The 25,412-nt window shown below is 49.4% G+C and overlaps 1 protein-coding gene across 1 annotated transcript in view; it reads left to right on the top strand.

The window, feature by feature from the left end:
- Positions 1–6,639: 6,639 nt before the first annotated feature.
- Positions 6,640–25,412, top strand: part of PKP1 (plakophilin 1) — a 43,195-nt gene continuing 24,422 nt past the window's right edge. The window contains exons 1-3 of the mRNA XM_009463291.2: positions 6,640–6,857; positions 14,092–14,192; positions 23,800–24,224. Of these exons, the coding sequence (XP_009461566.1) occupies positions 6,656–6,857; positions 14,092–14,192; positions 23,800–24,224 (728 nt within the window). The 5' untranslated portion in view covers positions 6,640–6,655. The remainder of the gene's footprint in view (positions 6,858–14,091; positions 14,193–23,799; positions 24,225–25,412) is intronic.

Here is a 25,412-nt window from a genome sequence, read left to right as displayed (position 1 = left end):
TCTGGAGGGAAGGGGAAAGGCCCCGCTGGTGCTGGGAGTACCCACACCTCCTTGCAGAGCACATGGTGATGGAGCGATGGTGCTGCCAGATGTGATGTGGGCACGTGGCCATGTGTAACCTGGTGGAGCAGCCAGTGTTTGCCATGGCGTGGTTCGCAGGCCACGTGGTGCTCACAGCCCTCCTCTGCTCCCGGTCGCACCCCGTGTTCCCCATCTGTCCCAGGGGACTATGGCGTGATCACCTGCCTCTCCCCGCTCCCCCTGCCAGAGGCTGCTTTAATGAGTCGGGTCACACTGGGATATGTTGCTAAATCATTACATAAGCTGGTCTGTGATGTTTCCTCCCCCACCAGCCATGCAGGGGATTTCACAATGCCGTGGAATCGAGGGCATCCTCACACCATTTACACGCTCGCTCCCTTTCTAATTTTGGCCCTGTCATCTCTGCACCTTCCACGGTGGGAACAAGCTCTCCCTTCCCTGCAGTGTTTCTGAGCTGGTGCAGATTGCAACAGGCATGGGAAAGCAAAGAGTCCAGGTACCATCCCAGTTGAGATATCTGTCTACCTACCCTTCTCCACTTGGGTCCCCAGCTGCAGGAGACTGTTCACACCTATTTGCTTATAGTCACCTCACTGAACCATGTCTTGACTTGTGGTGGGCATGGGCTCAAGCCCTCTCCTTGACTTTCTGTGCAGTGCATTCATATGCTCCTGGGCCTGGCAGCATCGCCTCTGGAGATGGTGCCCCACACCCCAGCCCTCCCTCCAACCACTCCTGGAAGCAGCAGATGCAGCTGGCAGGATCTGACTTGACTGCGTTTACAGGGCACCACCCAACACTCACGCACCCCACAAGGTCTCTGAAACACACTTCGGTTCTCTCTGGGGTTTTTCATGGCAGTGTGGGCTCTTCTCCCCTGTCTAAGTGTGGTTATTCCAACCCCAGCCATCCTCAAGCATTGTCTCCATTGACAGCCAGTTCCCTCTGGACTTGCCAGACATGGGATGGCATGGAGAGTGGGGACTTTTCAACCCATTAAACATCTAGAAGCAAGAGAGGCACTGGTCAGGTCCTTGGGTTGTCTTCAAGACCTAGAGAAGCAGAGAAGGTAGATGAAGCTAGGGAGAAGGTGTCTACCACAGAGGCTGTTAGGTCTTCTGGGCATGGTCAAGCAGGATTCACTGCCATTTGGCAGTGGGAACACAACCTTGCTGAGGGGCTGGCACATCCTCACAGGCAGCCACAAGCCCCAAGTGCACGTGGCTGGACGTGGTGGGCAGTAGCATGACACAGACACGTAGACCAACCTCCCATGCTTATCTCAACAGCATTATCCATTTTCAAGGGAAGCCTCTTGCAGCGACCCCAGGTAATTGTTCCCCAAGAACAGGCTGCAATACCACCAAAGGTAAGTGCCATGAGCACAAGGAGTCCCTTGTTGCACCCGTCCCCTCCCACATGTCCTCTCCTGCAGATATAACAACCTGCTACTGAGGTGCACCAGCACCAGGGAAGTCCTTGGGAGAGGGCCAGCTGCAGAGATCCTGAGCTGGGATCTTCATGCAGTCTCCTGGGATGCAGCCTGCAAAGGAGCTCGTTATCCCAGACTCACTCAGGCACTGTCACAAGCTTTGCCCTTGGGCTGCTGGGCAAGGACTGTAGCAAGGAGAGGCTTTGCCAGCAGGGTCCCACACGGTAAGTCTTGGTGCGAAGCATCTCTCCCACAGAGCATATCCTTCACAGAGATGGGTTAAGAGAAAACTACAGGCTGAGCTCACCCTGAACTGGACATTGCCCTGGCAGAGAGTACTGGGTAGAGATGGGAGGAGATCAGCAGCTCCTTGACTGATTTTGTAGAGGCTCCTTAAGTGAGATGTGGACACAAGGAGATGAAAACTGGGTGGACTGGCCAACTTGATGTCATTCTCCTGGAGCAGAAGCAGAGCTTCTTCCTGTTCCATCACCATCCTCCCCACCCAGGGCACCTGCCTGGTGCCTGCCCTTCCCTGGCAGCTGCATGGCCACTCCTGGTGCTTGTTTCCAGAGTGACCTGCTGACCAAGGCATGTCCCTTTTTAGCTGCTGACAAGCCTGCACAGCCCTCTGAACTGTAAGCAGTTCAGAGTTGCGATGTTGTTGCTCATCAAAGGTGGGACCTGGGATGTGACTGCTTGTCAGGGAATGTTCGAGTGTAGGGAAGGGCAGAAGGGACAACTTGTGCCCTCAGCCTTGATAGTGCTGGGTCTGGACCCGCTGTCAGGCACCCGCAGGTTCCTGCACAGAACTTTAAGGGTGATCTCCACCCCACAGATGTCCTGCCCTGCTTTGTGTCCCCTCGCGTGCATTACATGTGCCATCTGCCACAAACAGGGGCAGCAAAAGCAGGGAACCAGGAACAAGCTGACAGGCCCAGCTGACAAGGGCAAGGGCTTGGCCTGCTCTCCAGCCCGAAGGTGGTCAGGAGTGGAGCACAGGACACACAAGGAAAGGCTGGGAGGGCTGAGTTGGTTCAGACTGAAGAAGGGAAAGTTTGGAGGGATCTTACAGCTCTCTGCACCTAATTAACTGGAGGATGCAGAGAACGGAACCAGATCTGCTGAGGTGCATGGGGAGAGGAAGGGAGGCAACCGGAACAAGCTGGGACATGGGAAATTCCTCTTAGATACCTGGAAAAAAATTCACCATGAGGGTAGTCAAATACTGGGAGAGAGGCCAGAGAGGTTGTGGGATCTCCATCAAACCTCAACTGGACAAAGTCTGGAGCAACTGGGTCGCAACCTGGTTCAGCAAAGCTGGCCCTGCCTTGGGCAGAGGGTCAGTCCCTTCCTATCTAAATTATTCCATGTTTCTGTTAGGGCACACCTTAATGATGCATTAACTTTGTTCCCAGGTACTTTATCTCCATTACGCAAGGCTCTCATCTTCCTGCATATAGCCTCGCAGCTGCTCTACGTGAGACGTCCTTCCTTTCCATGGAGAAATCATGGATTTCCTTACTTTCCTCACCTAAGCTCCCATCCGCAATGGGAGATCTCTGGGGCTTGGTGAAGTCTACCTGCTTTGCCAAAGGCCAGCCCATGATCTGCCCCGCTCTGTCGCCTTCTTGTCCTCCCATGGCACCACCCCAAAAAACATCTCAGTGCCACACGTGTGCGAGGAGTGGAGGGAAGGTTTTGCTCAAGAACAACCTGTCTGCATGTCTCAGCAGGCTTCTGCATGGCTTTTCTCAACTTGGCAGCTCCATGCTCACTTTCAGCTGGATCCTGGTTACCCGGTTGGATCTGAGCTCTCCATCTGCCCCGTTCCTGTGGTGCTTTCTGGTCCCACAGAAGAAAGAGAACCTTTCATGAGAGGCAGAGCGAAACTAAGGCTTTGCAACTCTGAAGAGCAGGTTTCTTCCTGGGGAAACCTTGCTGGGCTCTGGAAAGCCTCAGCTGTGCTGGGGCGAGGCTGAGTCACTGCTCAGAGACCGGCATTATCCTGGGAAATACAAGAAATTCCCAGCACCCTTACCTCTGTCCATCCTGATGACCACCCACCCCGAGGAAGAAGCAACCCCAGGTGCTAAAAAAAAAACAACACAGCAGGACTCCTTGTCACCAATTTTGGGGGCCAATTATTTCCCCCCAGCAGATTTTGTAGCGATCTGTAGACACTTTCAGCTCAGGAGCGCCTGACAAGTTTGAACAGCAAACCCTGCACCGCTCTGCGAGCAGTATTGGGCCAGCGAGCCCTTTGATTGCAATCAGCGAGTTGGCAGGAACCCCAGGAACTCATACAAAAATGCTTTGAAGAGGCCAGATGCACAAGGCGTGTCCCTGTGTGGGGTGCGGAGCGGTGATTCACGGCATCGCCATGCGATGCTTGGTGCGCACACATGCAGCCGTCGGACCACAGCGAAGGCCCCTGTCTCCCTCAAATCACCGGTTGCCTATTTAGTTTAATTTTTTTTTAACGCTCCAATCTTTTGCCAATCACACCCCAAATTCGGCACAGGTTTTGTTTCCCTTTCAGCCTTCCCCCGCTGCTGCCTGCGAGCTCCAGACAGAAAGGCAGACAGGGAATTTGCTTCAGGCGCTGGTAGGTGCAAGCTCTGCTGTTGCACCGGTGGTGCACTGGGCTTGCTGGGGATGACACTCACCATGCTCTGCTAAGTAAGCATCCCCAGCCCGTGATTCAGAGCAGAAAGAGCAGTTTGTATAGAGGTGCAATAAACTCCTTTGTTTAAGTACCTTTTGCTCTTTTAGATATGAGTTTGGAATCTTGCAGAAACCCGGGAGATTCCCTCCCTTGGGCTAGACCATGCAAACTCGCCCGAAGAAACTATTGTTTCTTGAAAGCCTCTCTAAGCTCCCTGTCCCCAGCTACGCAGCCCAGCTCAGCATTTTGGGCGAGTTATGAAACAGGGCAGATGCCGGAGCGTAGCATTTGTATTATCCGCCAGCAAATGACGGGATGTGATAAACACTTGGCTCTCCTGTGCGGGGACAGGGTGAGGGCTGTTCCTTGCCGTGGGGGAAATGACATTACAGGTTTGCAAGAGCTGGGCACTTTGTTGTGCAGAAGCCATCTGACGCTGACAGCCTGTCATTGATTTGCGAAAACATCATTTGGCATCGATAACAAGCTTTCAGGAGAAACAAGTAGGACAGAGGAAAACAACAGCCAGGTATTGCTTCGCTGTTCCCTACCTGGACTGGAAGTGCACAGACTTATCCTCACTCTGTGAAATGCACAGGAGCAGCAGAAAATCCTCCTCCGTCTCACTGGGCATTGGCCACCTGGTCTTGGGCAGCACTCACCCCTCATCTTGGCTGGCCTTGCTTGGGCATGGTCTGAATGTCCAAGCTGGTTGGGTGATGGAGCAGAGTGAAGCCACTGCATCCCTTGGGTGAGGTGTCAGGAAACATGGGGAGAGGGGACCAAAGGTTATTACCCTCTAGTTCCTCTAGTCCTGTGTCTCGTTGACAAAGCTTGGGTTTCTGCTCTTGGGTTTCACTGGAGGAGCATCCTGGAGCATCAAAAGAGGAAGATGCACAATGTTCATCTTCCCCAGGAGCATGCCCTGTGCTTTCTGATACTGCTTGTGTTCCTACAAAATATGAGCCACCAGGGAAACACGAAACCTGATGAATGGGAATGAAATAGAGTGCTTTCCTGCCGCTTTCAAGGAGGGACCCAGCATCTCCGAGCTGAAAGCACCAGGCCTGTGGGCAGCCAGGCCCCGAGCAGTGATGATTCCCACTGGAACCCCACGAGTCCTCTCCACTACAGCACCCTCCATCCAGCAGCGTGGAGGAGCCTGCTCCTCCTGGCCCTTCTCCAGGCTCTGTGCTGACACGAGCACCCAGGGACCCAGTCCTGGGGAGCCCAGGAAGCCTCTGCCCTGGGCACCCTTCCCTCAGCCTCCCTCCTGATGGGGTTTGTGCCTCTTCTCCTGTATCAGCCTCTTGTGGCTTGGCAGGAGCTTTGTCAGCGCTTGCTGTGACCTGAAACTGGTCACACCAGCACTGAGGTGTTCAGTTCTCTGCAAACAAGTTGCTGCAGTGTGGCTTGGCAGAGAGAAAACTCTCTGCTCAAATTCATAATCTGGCATGTCATTTCTTGTACAGCCATTTTATCTTCTATTCAGGTTGATAAAAGTCTTATTTTTCTCCGTGCTACCCCAAGTTACTTGCAAAGATATTGGCCCAACTGTTTGCCCAGTGGCTGCCCTGATTTCTCCATAGGGCTGTCCCTGCAAAAAAGTGGGCCCCCCTTTGGGACGAGATCTCACCCCTGTGAACGCAGCAGCACCCTGCAGTCAGCAGGACCCTTCATGACCCCTACTTTAGGTGCTCTGCAGGAGACCCTGCAGTCCTGGGCTCAGTGGGGTGGGTTTGCAACATGTACAAGCAGAGGAAGCTTTTTGCAAATGGGGAGCTGAACACAATGGCCCAGGAGCATCTCGGCAGGACAGAGGCTGGAACCCCAGGCAGGAACGGGTGCTGCAGGCAGCGTTGCTCCTCTGACCCACGGTGTGTGCAATGCTACCTCCTACTAGCAGGGGCGTCCCCAGGCTCTTGGCACTGAGACACCATTTTGATCCAGTTTAGACTAAGGGAAATAATAAAATACAAGATAAACAGGCTGTGTGGGAGATCCTCCAGCCCTCCGGCTGCTGAAGAGCACCGTTTCCTACTCAGACCCACAAAGCCTCACCCATGAGCCCTTCACAGTGAAGGGGACGGCAGTGTCCATCCCCAGTCTTCATGCCTCCCAGCCTTGCTTGCTCCCCATTGGTACCCGCATGCCCCCCTCAACCCGTCTGTTCCGGCGCAGGCTGGGAGAGGCAGATTTGGGGCGAGGGCAGCAGGGAGCCGCGTGCCCTGCAGCAGCGGCGCGGGGGCTGTGAGCGAGCCATGGCGGGGAGCACGTGGGTGTGTGCAGGCAGGGCTGTATATCCAGTCTGGCAGAGGGTGTGCCTGCTCACACGCCGGGGAGCCGAGCCGAGAGCAGGAACCCTGAGACACCCTCGGCTGGGGGACGTATGGCAAGGAGGGGTTTGGGAGATTAACCCCAGCGTGAGACTCATTTGCTGTCACCTTGTGTCGTGCGCCGTCAGGTGAAGTGCAGCCCCCTCTCCCCCCCAGCCCCACGGTCTGCTTGCAGCCATGCTTCACTCTCCACTGAAAACAGCGTTGGCATATGAGTGTTTCCAAGACCAGGCCAGCTCCACACTGGCTCTGCCCTCGGACCACAAGCTGAAAACTAAGGGCACAGGAAAACAGCGGGTGCAAGAGCAAGTGATGATGACGGTGAAACGGCAGAAGCAAAAGTCGTCCGTGTCGTCGAGCGTGGGCCACTCCAACCGAGGTAAAATCCCACCACGCTCTGGACAGCAAGGGGGTCCCCTCTGGGAACAGAGCAGCTGCTTTGGGGGTGCTTTTGTGGGGTTTTGCTTGTGGGGGACAGACTGGTTCGCGTCTCTCATGGGTTGCACCGGGCAGGGGATGCTGAGGTCTCTTGCACTGGATGGAAGAGTTAGGACAAGACGCGGAGCCAGATGCATTGACTCCTTCCCTGGTGGAGCTGATCTTCCAGGAGTGCTGCACTGCTCCACATCCCTGAGGCACTTGGACATTTCAGTGTGGTGCTATTAACCATGTGTTCCCTGGCTCTAAAGCTGGAGTAGCTGCCTAACTTTTGCAACTCCTTCCTCTGCAAGTGCCCCCATGGTTGGAATCCTCCATCAGACCTGTCCCCTCCCGTGGATGGCCAAAGCTAACAGCACTGCTCTTCCACCGTGCCATGGGGACGGGAGCTGGCCACAAGCCAGGGCTCAGCTGTCTCCTGAGCATTGCGGCAGATGGAGAGCAGGCAGCTCTGCCTACACACAGGACACGGACCTTCGCTTCTGATGTCATTTGCAGGCTGAGAAATGTGGGAGCTTCCGGGACACCCCAGTGTGAGTGGTAGGAAGGAGATGAGTTAGGAGGAGAGATGTCCTTTTCTTACCACAGTGGCTTGCGTTGGTTCCGTGGGGATGCTTTGCAGCCCCTTGTGTTTTGCAGATGGGTAGAAAGGGGTGTAGGGTTCTGGGCAGCCGGTTCACCTCCATGCACTGAGTCTGTGCCATAGAAAGCAAGGAATCAGCTGAGTCCTGGAGCCAGGTTTCCTACTGGAATACCTTCCTCTTTGGGTCAAAGCTTGGCAAATGGTTTTCTTCACCATCCTTGCTTCTGGAGAAAGCAGATTTGGAGGGAAACCCCAGCTTTCCCCAGCCAGGAGCTGCAAACCCAGACAGTTGCAACAGCCACAGTGCAAAACCTCCTGGCTCTCAGAGGTGCATTTGCCAGCAGCTGCAGCAAGTGCACTGACCTGGCTGAGTTCACTGGGAAGAGGAAAGCCCGAGGCTTTGGGGCAGAGGGGGTGCCGGGGCTGGGACTGAACTGTTGGGCTGCGTCCGGGGTGAGGAGCACGTAGAGGGGTGTTTGCTGGAAAGCTGGGTGAGCTGGGCCAGTCTCTGCCACCCCTTTCCACGACTGTGGCTTGCCTGGCAGCTTCTCCAAGCTGGATTGTGAGGCTGAATCCAGTGCTGGTGAGGTGTCATGGTCCAGACACATGTTTTGGGCTGGTTTACCAAGAGAAGCTGGATGGCACTAGGCTGCCAGGTGAAGAGTGGAGGTGGTGCTCCTATAGGAGCCATCCTGACCGTGCGCATTGCAATAGCTGCAATAGAGGGAATAGAGCAGCTTCACGGTGGGTGGCATGTGTACAGTGACCCGTGATGGGCACCACCAAGAACAAATCTCTGCTTTCTCTTTTTTTGTGTGTTTGTGGACATCAGCTCCAAGTGGTGGATGGGGGACGGGGCAAGGAGAGCTTTCTTCTGCCACCAAAATGGAAGATGCAAATCTCCTCCTACCTCAGGAGGGTTTATTGCTTAAGGTGTTATGGTGCCAGACCTGACAAAATAAAATAGAAACCAGGAAGAGACGAGAGGCTCTGGATGGGGATTGGGGCACTGCCAGCCTCCCTTTCCAGTGGAGGGGTATTTCAAGGGGAATTGGGTAGAGATGTCCCCCACTGCTGCCCACAGGCAGGAGGGAAGGGAGGCAGAGGGGGATTATTCTGCTTGGAGAGGAGCCCAGATGAAACCACTGGGAAAAGAAAAAAAGAAAAAACAAATTCCCAAGCTGCCCGTCTCTGCTCGACAGGCTGAAGCTAAACCCCGCCTCCAGACACTTTTGGAAATGTCTGGGAATGGGAATTGCGTGGAAATGTGCAGCTCTGGTTTCTGTGTCCCAGGGAAGCTGAGTCACATCCAGCTCCCAGGAGCTGCCTGCAAACATGGGGCCAAGGCCGTCCGTTCCCACCGCAGGAAGGTTCACCAGCACAAAGGTCCTGATGGCTGATTCACCCTGGCGGCTGCTGTCTCAGTGCATTTCTGGACAGAATCCCAGAAGGGCAAGAAGTTGCCATTTATTCTCAGGATTTTCTCCTGGGTTGAAGCCTGAGAAGGTCAGCCTAAACTTCCAAGTGTTGATTTTTACTGCTGTTGGTCCAAAGGTTAGCTGAGAAGACCTAATGAGAAGCATTAATGTTTCCTACAAACAGGCTACATGGGTCTGTCAGGCATGGATGTCTGCCTGGTCAAACAATCCTGCATCATCCTGAGCCATCAGCTACCTGCATCCCGCCATGATTTCTCAGAGATGCTCCTCAAAGGTAGCACAAGCTGAGGAATTCACAAAGTCCCTTGATAAATGTGCAAGTGCTTTGTTCCCTCTGCACCCAGACAGTTCCCTGAGTGTGTCTCGTTAGGTGTTGGTCCAGGTCCAGCCAGCTGTTGCTGCATTTTGAGCTGTGGTTTGAGCAGGAGATGAAGCGTGGTGCAGAGCTTCCCCCAGCTTCAGGAACACGTGCGCCTGTGTATGTAGGATGGGGACCATGGACATGGATCCCTCTTGCATGTAGCAGGAATGGACGTTGTTGTATCCCATAACTGGACTTTCTTTAGAGGGTCAACAGACGTTCCCTCAATGTCTTGCTAATTGATGGATACATAAAATTAGTTGGTTATTTGGAGTCCAGCAGATCAAAACATTGTGGCCGCTCTCTGAAGATCTGGTGTCACCCAATATGTGCACAAGCCACAGCAGAGCGAGGTGATCCATCTGGGCTCAAACTGGTGTGCACTGGGGTAGGGCAGTGAGCAGAAACCAGTTGCAAGCAGCATAATCCTGCACCCACAGCGGGGCCTTTTCTCAGTGCAGCAGCTATGGGTGTTTCCAAGGATGGCTGCAGAGTTTTGGGTGTGAGGAGTCTGCCCTCCTTGGACTTTGGGTCTGTGGAGTCTGCCCTAGGGCACATCTGCCCTTCTCACCATGGGAACAGCTAACTGGATGGCTCCTTCTGAATTTGCGAGTAATGCAAATTTCCAGGGAAAATGAATTTCAGTGGCATGGCAGGAGAAAAGGCCAGGCCAAGCTGAACCAGCTCCTCGTAGCCAACAGCACTAGTCTGCAAAGTCCTCTGGCTAAAAAAAAGGTTTGCCAGTGACTCGTCACTGGCTGGCAGGGTATAGCAGGGCGCAAAGATCTGAGGAAACCCAACCGAGGAGTGTTGTATCCAACTATCTCGCGGCTGAGCTGTGATTTAGAGGTTTGCTATGCTGGCTGTGGCTGAGAGGGGAGAAATTCCACCTAGCTCTAATGGGATCCCACCTAGCTCTAATGGGGGGGTCATTACTTTGATGTGAAGGGAAGAGGAGATTTTGGGCGATAGTAAGTCTTTTGAAGACTTCTGTAACCTTTCCCCAGCATGAGATGATTCAGTGAAAGCCATCTACTCTTCCACAAACCTTAGAGTATTGGTATAGAAAAAATACCAAAACCCTTTAGCTCATAGGCCAGAAGGCAGAAATGAAGTTTGGTCATTCCTGCAAGAATCTCAGCTTCTGGGATTTCACTAACACTTCTCTCCTAGGAGGCATCCAGGCTTTGCTTTGTGCCTCCCACAAGCCCTCTTCTCTTACTATGTTTTTCCTGTTTAATCATCCTTATTGTTTTAAAGCTGTGCATAGTTTATTATTTAACTCGCCTAGCCTGCACTTCCAGTGACTGGTTCCTGTCTTGCCTTTCCCTGCCACAGATTAATATTTATTAACATGCACCCATTTCCACAATGTTCCCTGTTAGCTTTATGTGTCCAGCTGAAGTTTGTCACTGTCGTACTTGAAAAATGGCACTTTTAACACAATTCTCCTTGCCATCAGTCTCTTAGGTTCAAGGGGTGTAAAGTTGCCTTTGAAGAAAGTAAATAACTCATCAAGCACAGGTGTATTGGGTTAGAAGGAAGTCCCAGTTTGCTCTGCAATGATTGATAACAGCTATAGAGAGGAGAATGAGGGCAAGGAGGGCATGTAGTCGGGCTCACAATGATTAAGGGCAATATCTTGCAATCCTTATCTGTTGTAGTTAGATTTTACCCTCGTGAACTGCCCCACCAAAGTTAAATGAGATTTGAGATTGACCAAGTTTTGAAGGAAATGCCTTCGGGGAATGACAATTTGGGGGTGGGAGAGAGGGGTCCCTACAACAACCCAGCCAGCACCTGAGCAGCCCTCAGGGGTATTTTCTGCCCACAAGCACGGTCGCTGGGAGGCTGTGCTTCATCTGAGTGATTTTCATCCATGTCTTTTCTGCCTCTGTCCCATCTGTTATCTACTGCTAATACAGTGGTTTTAATTGGCTCTGTGTTTGTCCAAGTGCAAGTGGGCACTTCAGAGACATAAACAGCTGCTGGGATGACAACAAATGGGACACAGACATACGGACAGAGCTAGAAAAAAGCACCAGGGAGGCATCTCCCCCAAAGAGCATTTCAACCCCCTGCCAGAATGTTTTTTTCAGGAGATAGTCAGTTTTTATCCCAGATTCTCAGGACCTGTGACCAGCTCATATGGTCTTTACCCTTGGGGTGGTTGAAAAGAGGAATATCCTTCCTCTCCACGAGGGCTGGTGATACACCCCCAAGTTGGCTTTCAAGATGAACCAGGCAGAGAAGTGTCTAAACTTGCAGGACTAAACAAAGATGATGTTTTCTTTAGCCACCTCCATCAGAAAATCCCCAGGTTCTTCCTGGCCTTCAAACTGAGTTCTCCAAGCAGTAAATCACAGTTGCGTGGTGGCAGGAGAAGCACATTCTCCAACCAGCAAGGCAGCTTCAAAATGCCTTGAACATTTGAGGTTATATATACTTATATATTTGTAAGATCTTATATACAGGTTCTTGGAGGTGAAGGTAACTCTTCAACTGAAGAACATAAACTTGCATGAACTGCCTGGTCTCTTGAATTTGGCCATGTAGCGGTGAATTTATACAAGAAAATTAGAGATGTACCTAAACTGGCTTAGTTTTGGCATCTCCTTGCTCAACCCCAAAGTCTTTAGTGCAGTGCATGGCAAGAACAGATCCTGAAAGGAAAAGCGTGGTCCCCAGGGAGGGCTGGTCAGATGAGCCTGTGAGTCATGCCCAGAAACCTTTTCTTCCAACAGTGTCAGGAAAATGCTCCCAGGTACTCCAGCCTGCAGTTAAATGATGTTTGCACAAAACAAGAGGTTGATTGTAAGAAGGAAATCCCAGGAAACTGTTATAATGGGATTGTTTTATCTTTGTGCTCATAACAATTGTTACTAGCTAACTCTGTCCCCTGATGAATCACCTGGCCCAAATTTACCATTTCAAGCCCCACCTTGCTTCTGCTGAAGCCCAACACTAATGTCCTAATCTGGAGTTAATGAGAAATCCCAGGGTGGGGAGAAAAGCACAAGGTGAAGGGCACAGCTGAATTGTATCCCCTGTTGCACATCGATGGCCATTTCCTTGCCTTATCAGCAAGTTCTGTGCATCTTAATAGATATGAAGCAATCCAGGCTCGAAAAACATCAATAGGGAACAACATCCACCAAGTCTCTAGACTATGGAAGATGAGATCCTGTGGTTTTCTGCACAAGTGTATGTCTGTGAAACTATGCTGCTGTTGCTTGTTCTGCATTCAGTGATGCTCTTCAGATGCTGCCATCCATGTAGTCTTGCTTCTGTCTTGTTGACAATAGAAAGCAAATCTCATTCTTTATACCACATCTACGGGAATCATCTTCCTGAGAAAATGCAAGAATTTTTTAGCCAGGAACCAAATCACCATAACAGGTTCTGGATGCCTCAGGCAAGGCAATAAACTAGATTTATTCCAGGGATCAGTGCCTGTAGAAGACCTGAGTGGCTTCAGGGCCTTTGTGGTCGAGCTTATCCAGTTTATCTAAGAGATAAGTCTTATCAAACAATCAGAGAGATTAGGATATTTCTGACGTTACCCACCAGTTTAGGTGTGTAACTTAAGACAGGTAAGTCCTGATTTTGTACTTTGTTAGACATTCAGAGCTTCCCCTGGAAGTTAATTGGAGTGGAGGTTTTGCACTTCCTCATAACGGGACTTGGGATGCCACAATTATTGAGCACTTTTGAAAATGAAAATTAAATGACCTTAAACTCTTTTGGACCATCTGAAGGGGGTTAAGGGAATTCCAGCATGGAAAGAGAATCACTCACTTCATTTTTTCTTGTAGTGATGAATTTAGCTTTGAGTAAAATACTTTTAGGAGGGATCCAAAGATTGCACCACCAAGGGCTGGTGAGAGACAGCTGGAAGAGCTTTTAGTAGGGCTGGCATAGGCAAACACAAACACTCTAAATATAGCACTGAGAAACAGTAGAAATGGCTGATGGGTTCCTCCTGATCCAAGGTACTTGCATCTTTACAAAACGTATCTGAGATCTAGTCTCACATATCTCCCCAGCACCCGCAAAATAATGATGGATCTTAATACATTTTCAGGAAAAGGAAATACAAATACATAGAGTAATCTTTTAGAGACTGGAGATTGAAATGCAAGGTGGTGAAATTAGGGTTTTTATTGCTTGACTATTCCAGATCCCCAGATTTAAAATAGACTTGATCATCATTTACCCATCATGTTTGTTATTTAGTATTTATTGAATTTAGCAAGCCTGGCTCAGGCTGCTTGTGTCAATGTGATTGTTAGTATTCAGACTAGGAAAGCCAAACTGGCAAAAGGGTCAGGGGTGAGTTTTGCCTTCAGAGAAGAGGTAAATTTTATTTATTTCCAAGTCAGACTAAAGGAAATATGTTCCAGGCTCAGACCTTCCAGGATGTGTAACACAAAATATCATCCGGTTCCTCTTGTATAGCAAACACCTAAGACATAGGCCTGGTCTCTGACCCTGTCTGCTCTTGTCCACTGTCGATTTTACAGCACTTGGTCTTTTGTGCTGAAAACCTTAGGCTGTTGCTTGTGGTCTGAGGGCTGGAGTTTCCAAGAGCTCTTCTGAACTGAACATCTTCTATGAATTGCCTGCAATGGCAAAGTCTCAACTCACTGCCCGTCTTTCCTATGTTTCCGTTAAGGTTTCTAACTCTGTTATTGTTCAGCAACTAAACTCACTGGAAAAAAGAGCGCTGTGCTCTGAAGGGGTGCCTGCTGGGACTGCTTTCTCCTGCTGACCATGCTTTTTCCATTTACAGGTTCCATGTACGATGGTTTAGCTGATGGTTATGGCTACGGGACATCCCGGGGCAGCTACTATGCCAAAACCCAAACAGGAAACAGCAGCTGGGGATATCCGGTAAGATACTCTTTTATCTGGGACCTGTGGCATACTCTTGAGGTAACCTGTACAGAAAGCACCCTCTAGCAGGAGCAGTCATGCGACGAGGTCATAGCACTTCAGAAACTTGCCCAAGAGAGATTATGCATGGCTATCTTAGAAAGTAATTCAATGCAATGGAGGAGGATGATAGAGGACTCTATATCTATGTTGTATGTGGTTGGGGATTTTAGTGTGGACAGGGTTTAGTTTGGTTTTGTGGATTAATATCCACACGGCACAAGAGGTTTGAAGCTGTCTGAAGGATCAGTCATGGGTTCAGACTCTTACAATTCAGTTCAAGTGTGGAGCACATCCATTGCTCACCTGGAACAGTTTCCATTTTTGTTTCCATGTACCAAAACTTCTCTGTGAACAACATTAATGTGGTTGAGTGGTGATGATTGGACGATTTGCATTATAACTGTGCTGCTAATCCCAATCTCAGTGCTAGAGCAGACCATTTTCAGATATTCTCTGATCTTGGAAAAGAGGTGGTCCACTTCTCCCATAGGGATTTCCAAAGGAAATATTAGATTGCCAGAAAAAGCATGAGGTAGTACTTGTCTTTGTGCAATGTGAGTTTACATATCCCACAGAGGTCCCGGTCTTGTCCTTGGTGACAGACTCTTGGTACTCTGGGAATCACGCCAAACTACTCCATCATCTACTGGGACAACTTGTACTCGTGTTGCCCCTCCGCTTCAGACCTGTATTCTGTTCTTCCTTGGTTTTCATTAGCTGTAAAGTAGAAAGGAGCAATCTGGGATTTGAATATGGGAAAAAGAAAGGGCTCCTTTCAACAGCTGTGGGACTGTAAAGCAGCTCCCTGTCAACCATCAAAGGGTTGAACCAGGAAAGGTGCTTATGTCGGCTTCAAGCACACAGACAGAGGGTTGAAGCTTTTCCTGGTAGTTGCCAGATCCTCTGCCTGTTCATAGCATCAGCATTCCTCAGCTTCAGAAAGATTTATCTGTTGTCTTTCTTAATGGCCTTGGTGTAGCATGCTTGCTTCAAGGCAGCGATGTCTCTTGCTAGGGTTTGCTGCCTACTGCCGTGTTCAACAGGAAGGACTGGGAGCACTGGCATGCCTTTGAAATTTTTATTTACAGAGTCTGTTGACTTGTTTCAATGATGTCCTTTGCTGAGCTGGTTAAATCCCAGACAGTGGTGTTTTTGCCTGGTTTAAGACGAAAAGGGTGACTATGATGAGTCAGAGCAGAGGTCCAGCCAGCCAAGTGTCCTCTTTCCATCAGTAAGGCCATGATGGACCCCTGCAGAAGGGTCTAAACATGGTAAGCAGGCAGTGATGCATCCCAGAGTGTTTTTGTGGCCACCAGAAATCTGCAGCCTCCTGAGCCAGAGGTGGAGTCTCTGAGCTTCATAAGTCAGATTCATAAGATTGTGATATTTTGTTTCGATGATACATTGCTGCTTGTCTGTTGTAATTCCTGAATGGAGTTTGTTATGCTTTGTCTAAGAAAAACTGCTCTGTTCCAGCCATTCCAGTAGTTTCTAGCTTTTTTGTTTGTTAAAGAGAGAGGAAGCTAAGCCCCAGCTCTACAGCTGGTCCTCCAGTTCATGCTCATGCTGGCAAGGTGGTGCTGCAGCTAGTGTTGCTGGTGTGAGGATTATTGTTTCATTTTGTTCATTCTTGATCTTCTTCCCAATCATTATGACAGCTGGACAAGTGCTAAGTAGTTTGAAATGCCACTGGCAATTGTCCAGCAATGTCCAGCAATGTTGGTGTTCTGATGAACAGCTTGCAAGATGATTATGAAGATCAGGGCCTCCATTAGACACCATAGAGTACTGTGGACACAGCAGTTCAGTCACTTCTGCTTCACCATGGACTTATGCAGCTCATGGCTTTTCTCTGAAGGGCTCTTCTTCATTTACTGATGAGGGAAGGTCCTTCTCCAAACCTAATTGTCTTACAAGCCTTTCATTCTAGAAATTTTTGGTAAAGGTCTTCAGGACCTGGACTACTTTAGAAAAAGGGACTGGGACTTGTGAAGGATTCACAGTAAAATTTGTCTTACCTAACTGTGTCTATCTGAAAATCAGCCATTTAGTCTTAACAAGTCATCTAGGCTCCTCCCATAGCCAACAAAGAGAGAGGTGATTCATCTCCTCTATCTTGGAGATCTGTCAGGTCAGGATGAATCAGCCCCTCTGGATGCCTGTCTCCTTCCAGTGGTAGCTGGATCGGAGCAGTCACCTAACAGGTAGACGACTGCAGTTAGGGGCGATGAGTCCCAAGTGCCATTGGCGCATTGGAACATATAACCTCAAGCCTAAATCTGCTTAACAAGCTTAACAGACATCATACTCCCCAACCACACCAAGGAACCTCCTCCATTTTGCTTCTTCCAGAAAAGCGCTAAACGTTTACACACATCCATGACCAGCCTCCAGCTTGGGTTAACTTTAACGTTTGTCTATGGACCTGTTTGAAGTCTGTGCAGGTTCTTAAGCATTCTAAAAAATGTTTCCTATTTGTAATTCCTGGGTTGCAAGACATGAAAACAAAGATAAAGCAAATCTATTTTTGAAGACAAAACTGCTGGACTTTTTTCCAGCTGGACTTCGTGCTGTGAATGTTTCTGAGAAGTCTCAAAGTCCTTTGAGATGCACAGGCAAATTCAGGTATGTCAGGGAAATGACCCAGTATAGTATTCAGGAAAATTGCTTGCTCTTAATACTCCTGGAGTTAAAAAGGTGTAATAGGCAATCCACGTCCACACTGCTGCTCCACAGCACCTGCAACTTAGACACTGCTGCTCTTAGATCGCCTTAATCGCAGGCATTGGCTTAGATGGTGACTCTAAATGACAGGAGGTATCCTGTCTCACCCACAGCTCTTAAAAACTACTATTCCTGACTTCCTCCTTTTGTCTTGTTTTGTGTCTTCTTGGATATCTCAAGCTTTTTGCTTCTGAGTTTTCTTCCCAGCCTTATGATACTGATGTTCAAATATCAGAGCAAAAGAAATGATAGATCTGGAGGAAGAGCTCTCTGTGGATCAGTCAACAGTTCTGACTAAAACCTTTGATTTATCCATTACTCAAGACTATTTTCTGTTTATTCTTCTTGTGGAGTGCCTTGTTGTAGCAACACTGTAACTAGCATTGCAATGAGTACCTACCCATTGTCAGAGTAGGTAACACTGAAATCAGTGGGACCACTCCAGAAACAGGTGCTCCGAGGGTGGCAGCAGGTTTGCGCTTGGCTGCAGCGTTTCCTTGGCTCATGCGTCAGGGGTTGGCTCAGCCTTCAGGGATGAAGTCCCCAGTCCCATTTGCACAGTGACCATGGTGGGATGCAGTGATGGGTGCCTTAGTGACTGCAAACCTCTCTGTGTTAGGTGATCTTTCAATCCAGGCGCTGTTGAGCCCAGAAGACCCTTAGAGACATTTGTCACCCTACTGACAATGTGAGTTATGAGTGGCCACCAGTTCCCAAAGCCATCCAACTGCAGGAGCTGGCTACGCTCTGTCCTGAAGTAAGGCCTGAGCAGTGCCTGAGGTCCCACAGAATGTACAGTGGTGACCACAATTTACACAGACAAACCTGAGGGAGGTTTAAATAAGCTAAACTGAGCACCTAGAGCAGTGCAGTCATGGCAGGAGAAGTCTCAGCATGAGCTGCACCCTTGACTCTGACACCTCAATACAGCCCCAAAAATAGGATCTGTTCAGCACTGGGCTCAAAGCCACTGTCACAGTCAGGTGGCCCGTGGGTTGCAGCGAGTGTGCTGTTCACCCCAACTGCCCGCACAGCTGTGGAGATGCACAGCCAAATCCCGAACACCAAGGGAAGGCAGTATGTGGAGCCAGGATGCATGCCATCAGCAAAGACCCTCTGAGGCTTAATTCCCACCTGCAGCAATACTGCTCTTGCCTGGGTCTGCTGGGTTGGCAGCTCCATCCCTGCTAGAGAGTTGGGGGTTCCCAGGTCCCATGTCTGTTTTGGCACTGTCAAGATGACGCAGTATCAGGACAAGGTGCAGAAGCACACCCGACCTCCCCGTGCTGCTGCTGCCACCACAAGAAGGAAATACACGGGCATGATGTGGGTGTGAGCTGCAGCGTGGCCCCCCGGCACTGCCCCAAACGAGGGGCAGACAAGCCCCTGGTGTGCTGGGTCGGGATGGAGGTGCATCTCGGATGTTAGGGTGCCCTGCCTCCCGCAGAGTGAGCAGATCATTGTCCCCACAGAGCTGCCCTCACCCTGGGGCTTGTAGTGAGTAATGTTTCTGAGAGCAGCCCTGCTCCCAGACCAAGGAATATTTGGCATGTCTGGTGCTGCTCCAAGCAAAGCAGTTAGCTGAGTTGGATCCTGGCACATAACAGTTGAGGACAAGTGGCTACCGGGCCACCAGTGCTGACCACTGCTTTCCTCAGGCAGCACTGCTGGGGTCTCAGGCTCTGTGCTGCACTGGCCCACCCAGCTTGGTTTCTGTAGCAATTATGTCCGTTATGGCACTAATGAAAAACGTGCACTTTGGTGATCCCTCTGCACTAGAGACTGTATGTAGATTCTGAAACAAATATTCTCTGTGGGAGAAAGTTGCAGAGCTTTCTCTCCCAAATGCATTACCTGCATGAGAGGTGTCCGCCACGAAATGGGAACACTCCCTGCTATCCCTGGCTGGCTTTGCCTCTGTGGACAAAAATCTCTCATCGTCAGTGGGAGCTTTGTTCCATAAGGATTTCAGGACAAAAATTGTCATTTGCTGTGATGACACATTCAAGTTTAAAAGAACCCCAAAAATAGAGTGGTTTGAGCAATCTTATCAAAGAAAACAAAGATTTATAGTTGTTGCACATCATTCTCAGTCAGACCCTGGTATCCCTGTGAGGTTTTGCAAGAGGCTTTGTGCTTTGGAGTAGCAAGTTGGCCAGAAAAAACTGAACCATCAAGACCTAAATCTCAGCTGCATAAAGAACCAGAAGAAAAAGCATACGGAAAGGCAGCACCCAGGAGAGGTGGGAAAGAGTGTTTCAGAAATAGATAAACAATATATTTGCTGGTTTTGCAATTTTTCTCCCTGCAATGGAGTGTGTAGCAGGCAGCAGCTACAGCATTTCGCAAGTAGCATCAAGAGTTTTCCCCACCCATCACTCAGGGTGGGACGCTGTCATGTTGCATTGCCTGTGCTTTGCCCTCCAGCCTGGGAGAAACCTGCTCCTGACGTGTTTATACGGAGTCCTTTACTTCTCTCTGTCTGCTGCTCTAGAAACAAACAAATTGCAAGGGAAAAAATTAGAGCTAGGTAATGAACTGATCGCGTCCTTAGATGCAGAAGTCAGAAACACCCAGTTATCTGGGAGGGCCTCCGACGTGGAAAGGCAGCGCTGAGATCGGAGCGCATTCCCAGGGCTGGTGTGCCTTGCTCTGTGCTTCTACTTCTCTGGAAAGCGGGAGGAGGAGAGGGACTTTTCCTGTTAAACAAAAGGGTTTATGGAAGAAAAAGATGGAAAAGGACTCATGATCCATGACCGGGATAATGCCATCTTGACTTTCTCTCTAGCACCAGTTTTATTCCAGTTGAAATAAGAGGTTATTTATTTACCTGTCTCGTGCGACTGTTGGATATTCCAATTGATGTTTCTAAAATGGTCCCATATTGCAGGCTGAGAACTGGTAATCCACACATGCTTATTAATTTAAAGGCAGGTCTTTACTGCTGCCAGTGAAGGAAAGCACTTACTCCTGGGGCCTGATAAGAGCACCTGCACGCTATCAGTGCTCATCTTCGCTGCCTTTCCTCCCCGTGCCTCCCCTCCTTCTTTTAATATGAATGAACGACTCCCAGGGCTTGGCCTCAAACATACAGGCTCATTTCTCAGTAGGGAGGAGAAGTTCAGGCTAAAATTCAGGATGTTGGCATATCCCAGCTGCACGTGAGCATCCTCCTGCATCCTACGAGTGCAGGGGACTGCCGGTGTGTGATGGTGTCTGGCTGAAAGAAGAGACCTACCAAACTGCCCTGAATTCGCAGGTCCCATAGGGAGAAGTCTTGGTGACAGCCTGTGCTCTTCTAAAATGGTTTCCAGACCTTGCAGTGCAGAGGGAGTCACTGCTTTCTGTCTCCACTCTGCTTTGAGGGACTTCCTTGTGTTTTCCAGCATTTCTCCACACTCCTAAAGGGAGGAGGTGTGGATCTGACCCACCTCCCCCATGCAACCACCCACAAGTAGTGGGCAGATGCAATTCAGGGTTTTAAGAAATCTGGGCGGTTTATGAGGTTTGAAGGTGAGAGATTGATTATTTCCTTTCACTAATGCTATTCTGCATAGGGAAAGCTCACTCTACACACGTAATGGCATCAGCAAAAGTTACGAGACTGTTGTCAGGTGGCTCTTTAAACCACAGACTATGTAATAGCATCACCTTCACCTTCAGAGATGTCATCTCTTCTCCAGACGGCAGTGCCTCGCTTCTACCTTGTTGTGCATCCTATCTCACTGATCGCTGCATCCAGCACAGAGATAACAACATGGGGAACTCCATTCCCTTGGCCACGTTTGCTCCAGTGTCAGAAGCAAAGGTCTTTGACTGAGCTTGGTGAACACCTGAAATGGGGACGTAGGTTTTAGTCTGAGAAAGCTGCTCTTAAGGCACAGACACGGCACTTTGCCGAGATCAAGGAGCGATCAGGTCAGCTACATCTGTGCAAGGATTCATAAAGATTGTTTGGCAAGCAGGTCTGAAATCCGCTGAAGCTGGCAGGAGACTCCTCATCGATTTGGAGGCTTTGGATCAGGCTCCTGCTGCAAAGAGGAATTCTAAGATACCAATTAGGTCCGTGCCACTTGAAAGAGATTAAAATGGGCTCAGCCAAGCATCTGGTAGAATCAGCAATAAAAGTCATGCACTGACTTTGGTAATGAGCTTCACATCACACGGGAACTATTTTCCCATGAGTTTGCAAAAGGCTTCCCCACCCTGCCAGGACCTGCACTGACTTGCCGCTCAGGGCTCCCTGTGTTGCAGAAAGGTGTCTTTCCAAACAGGCGGTCGCTTTGCTTCACCCATCTCAGGGCTGGCAAGAAAGAGGACAATGCTCTATGCCACTATAAAACGCAGCAGGAAATACAGAATTGATAATTCTACATCTATAAACACAGACACACTCACACCTTCCCTCACCCGTTCTGCTGGCGGAGAGCCCGTGTGAGTACACTAGAAAGCAAACAATAGCTTTAGATAAATAACAAGTTAGCTCTTCCATGGTTAGCTGAATTGGTTTCAGCAAATGCCCAGGGGCTCCATGGCTCTGCCAAGCTTCTGACAGCCCTACAAAATAATCCCAGCTTATACTGACTCATAAAGAAAAACGACAGGGCTCACATCTAACAAGCTGCTGCTCTGTCCTCCAGCCAGCCGTTGCCAGCGGCAAGCCCTGGGAGCAGGTTCCCTGCTCCACCAAGCAGCAAAGTCCACCCTGCACCTTCCTGCCACAACCCTGTCCCCTCCCTTGCTGTCCCGAGGGTTTCTGAACCCAGGAAAATGAAGGAAGAATGAGGACGATATCACTCTTAGAAGGACACACTCATCCACAGTGGAGTAGATTACGATTTCATGAAAGGTGACTTTGCCGTAGCTGCGTGCGTGCTGCATCCAAAGCAAAATGACGATGGAGAGAACGTCTGTGCATGGCCATCCTGGAAATTTCAGTGGGCTTGCCCCACTGCCAGGGAAGCCCCCATGTGCCTTGTCCTTGCTATTCTTATCGCATGCAAATTCTTCTTCTAAATCCCTGGGAGCTCTGCAGTATGCAGCAAACCTGTTACCCGCTGTGGTGCAGTACTAACAGGTTTTTTCTGTGTCCTCTGGAGTAAACGCAAAGAGAATTTGCTCCCCTTTCCCCCCCTTCCAGCAACTCACCTGTTTAGATGCAAACCTGCAGAATGAAAGTATGAAAACTACTTCAGACTGGTGCTCAAATGACAGAGCAAGCTGGGTATCGGCGTAGCTGGACTAAAGGCTTTCTTCTTATCCAGACGGCATGCCTGCTAGGTAACCCTTTTTAAAAGTTTTCAGCCGTTACCTGTGCAACTCTCTGGGACACAGCAGAGAGGATTCACTGCATTCCTGAAGATCAGTTTGTTAATGGAAATATTTGGCTTAATTAATTAACATAATGACAATTCTGCAGAGTGTTGGAGACAGGAATGACGCTGAGTGTGCTCAGGGCTGGGATGAAGTTGGGGCAGAGCAACGGGACTCAGAGTGAGCCTGCAGAGGATACCAATTTCCCTGTCACATGTTTTTTTCTAGGTTAGGAAATACGGATTTTTTTCAGTGACATGAACTATTGCACCAGGCACAGGCTTTTCACACCTTGTGCCTTGAAGCTCCATGGAAATAATTAAGTGCCAGTGTTGACTTTTCTCTCCCAGCCCAAGGGATGCCTGGGTGGCTTTTCCAGAAAGAGACATCCAAAGTACCGCTGCTTAAAGTTAGGTGAGAAAAAAAACCTTGGCCCAACAAGAGACCACAGATGAGTTTTGCCAAGACAAACCAAAGGGGAACGGGGCAGGCAGTTTTATTCCTTAGTTCTTTTCATGCCTGTTTGCTGTACGTCTTGGAGATCCGCTTGCCAGCGTGCTGAGGGGGATGCAGTGGAAAAACTCAATATCATAGGGCAAAGACCACTAAAATAGCTTTATTTATTTTCTTGTCTGTAGTACATACCTTAGTGACTTGTCTCTCACTTGGGTACAACCCTGCAGGCTTCCAGGTACCAGCATTGACATCCAGAAGGTTTAATACTGCAAAAGAATGTTGGATTCAATCCTGGTGTACTTGGGGCAAATGTGGAGGACTTTTGGTGAAGTGGTGAAGATATTTTGAACTGACAGCAGGCCAGCTAAAGCCATTTTTCATTTGATTAATTGCAGTTGGTTTTCTTACTGTCTCTTATTCTTTTTTTTTTTTCTTCCTGGCTTAGTCATCTCAATACTTATTGCATATCCCCCATTGTTCTCAGAAAATCCCATTAAATGAGCTGATACTACACACCTTGTAACTCATGAGCAGCTATTCCTTGTCTCCACTTGTTTCTTGGCACAATGAGATTCAAGAATCCCTTCTTACTGACTTTTCACTCCCTTTACTCCCTTCCTAAGAAACTTACAGATGGAAGGGGAACAAAATAGTGTAAGGAAATTAAAAATAAATGCAGGCAGTGCTGGAAAGTCAGAATGGGGCATCATTCTCTGTGATGGCAAGAGATGTGATGTGAGCTCCTCTAATTACAGCTTGGGTTAGACCCCATGTGTTGGAAATAAGGCGTTTTCTCTAATGCCAGGGTCATGTTTGAGCTTTCAGTTCTGCTTTCAAGCTCCTGGATACCATGTCCTGATCACTAAGTATCCCCATATTTCAAGGGAGGGTTTGGCACCTTTGTAAGGGCTGCAGGTGGGCTAACATCCCATAAATTTTGGGCCACAAAAATACTTCAGAGCTTAGGAATTCGGTAGCTGTGACACCGATGCGGGAGTGGGCTTGGCAATGTCAATCTGCAGCTCAACCCTTTCCTAATTTTTTGGTCTCCTATTTTCTCTTTGACCAGCTGTACAATGGGACCCTGAAGCGGGACGTGGAGAACAGGCGCTACAGCTCGTACAGCCAGATGGAGGGCTGGGGCAGCAAGCACTACAGCAAGGCTGTCTGCAGCCCCACCAGGGCCGGCAGCGACTACTGCTTTGTGCAGAACATCAAGAGCAGCCGGAGCGAGCCTGACCTCTACTGCGAACCGCCCCGGGGCACGCTGAGGAAGAGTCAGGTGGGGGGCCGGGCAGAGCACAAGACGACCTTGAACCGCCAGAGCATCTACAGCAGCTGTAGCACCCAGCAAGGAACTACCAGGACAAGTAAAAAAATGCCAGCACGGGCCCTCTCCTGCCCCTCAAGCAACAAGCCCGATGTGGTCTATGCCCAGCCCATGATGAGCTGCAAGCAGGACGTGGTTTATGGACAGGCTCAGTCCGGCTCCAAGTAAGTCTGTTGCAGTGGGCTGAATCTGAGTAAATGTAGACATCTGCTGTGGAGGTCTGTCCATCAGAGCTAGTCACCTGAGCTGCTTTATAGCCAATGCAGATCAGCTCGCCAGCACACACTGTGCTTAATCACATCCTGCAGTAGAGTCTAAAGTGGGTCAGATGAGTCACACTCTTAAAGGGCTTATTTGTTTTCATGGGCTATGGAGGCAGACCAATATGACTGGCTCAGTGTATATATCTCTGCTGTAGCTGTGTGATGTTGGGCAAGATGATCCCCCAGTCTCTGTGGTGGTATTAGCTGACAGCTCCTTTGCAAGATGAGGGGGGGGAGGTGAAGAGCGGAAAGCCTGCTGTGCAGTTTGGGTGCCTCTCCTGGCTGTCACGCTGCTTTGGTTTGGCAGAAAACAAACCTAAAAAATCAACTGACTTTGAAGGAGTGGGTTCCTGAGGGAGCAGAGCTCAGAACCTGCTGAGCGGTTGTATTTACCCCTCTGTCTTTCCACCCAGCCCTTGCTACATTCACCCAAAAGGTCTGATTTGGGTTCCAGAAAAAAATTGAGTCAGAAATTGAAATAAATAGCCTAATTGGAATAATTTACCCAGCCAGGAAAGAGGAGGGAGTGGAAGCTGTTCAATTCCTTCCTGTCCAGAGCATCCAGTCCCATTGGGGTTAGGAATTAGGCAAGGATGGAGGATGGTCCTTCATGTCTCAGCATCAGGTCCCTTCTTACAAATGTTTCTTACAACAATAGGGCAGGTAAAACACATCAGTGAGCTCAGACACTCCCAAGCTGATATATCTGTGCAATGCAGCAGAGCTCTGACTAAATAAAACCTAGTGGGGTTTTGATGGCATTACAGTGATGTTGATTCAAAGTTGCCCTGATGCTGATGGCTACACTGCCTCCAGCTCTGGAGCACCAACCATATTCTGCCATAGTCTCGGAAGAGATATGATCTGCACAAACCATAGCCTTGGAAGACTATGGTTTGCATGTTTTAAACTGCAAAACATTGCAAGTTCAAGGCTGTAATGTTTTATTGGACTGGAGAAGGAGGGTCTGCATCTTCCACGAGTGTTCCCAGAGGCTACTGCACTACCATTGCTGCATCACTGTCATACGGGGCCTGCTCTGCACCAACCCAGAAGTTATCACAGCTCCCAGACAGATGTGGCAGCTTG

Source organism: Nipponia nippon, unplaced genomic scaffold (assembly GCF_047370975.1).
Source record: "Nipponia nippon isolate SJK-2023a ecotype South Korea unplaced genomic scaffold, ASM4737097v1 scaffold_25, whole genome shotgun sequence".
Classification (NCBI taxonomy): Eukaryota; Metazoa; Chordata; class Aves; order Pelecaniformes; family Threskiornithidae; genus Nipponia; species Nipponia nippon.
This window is presented reverse-complemented; position numbering and strand designations above follow the sequence as displayed.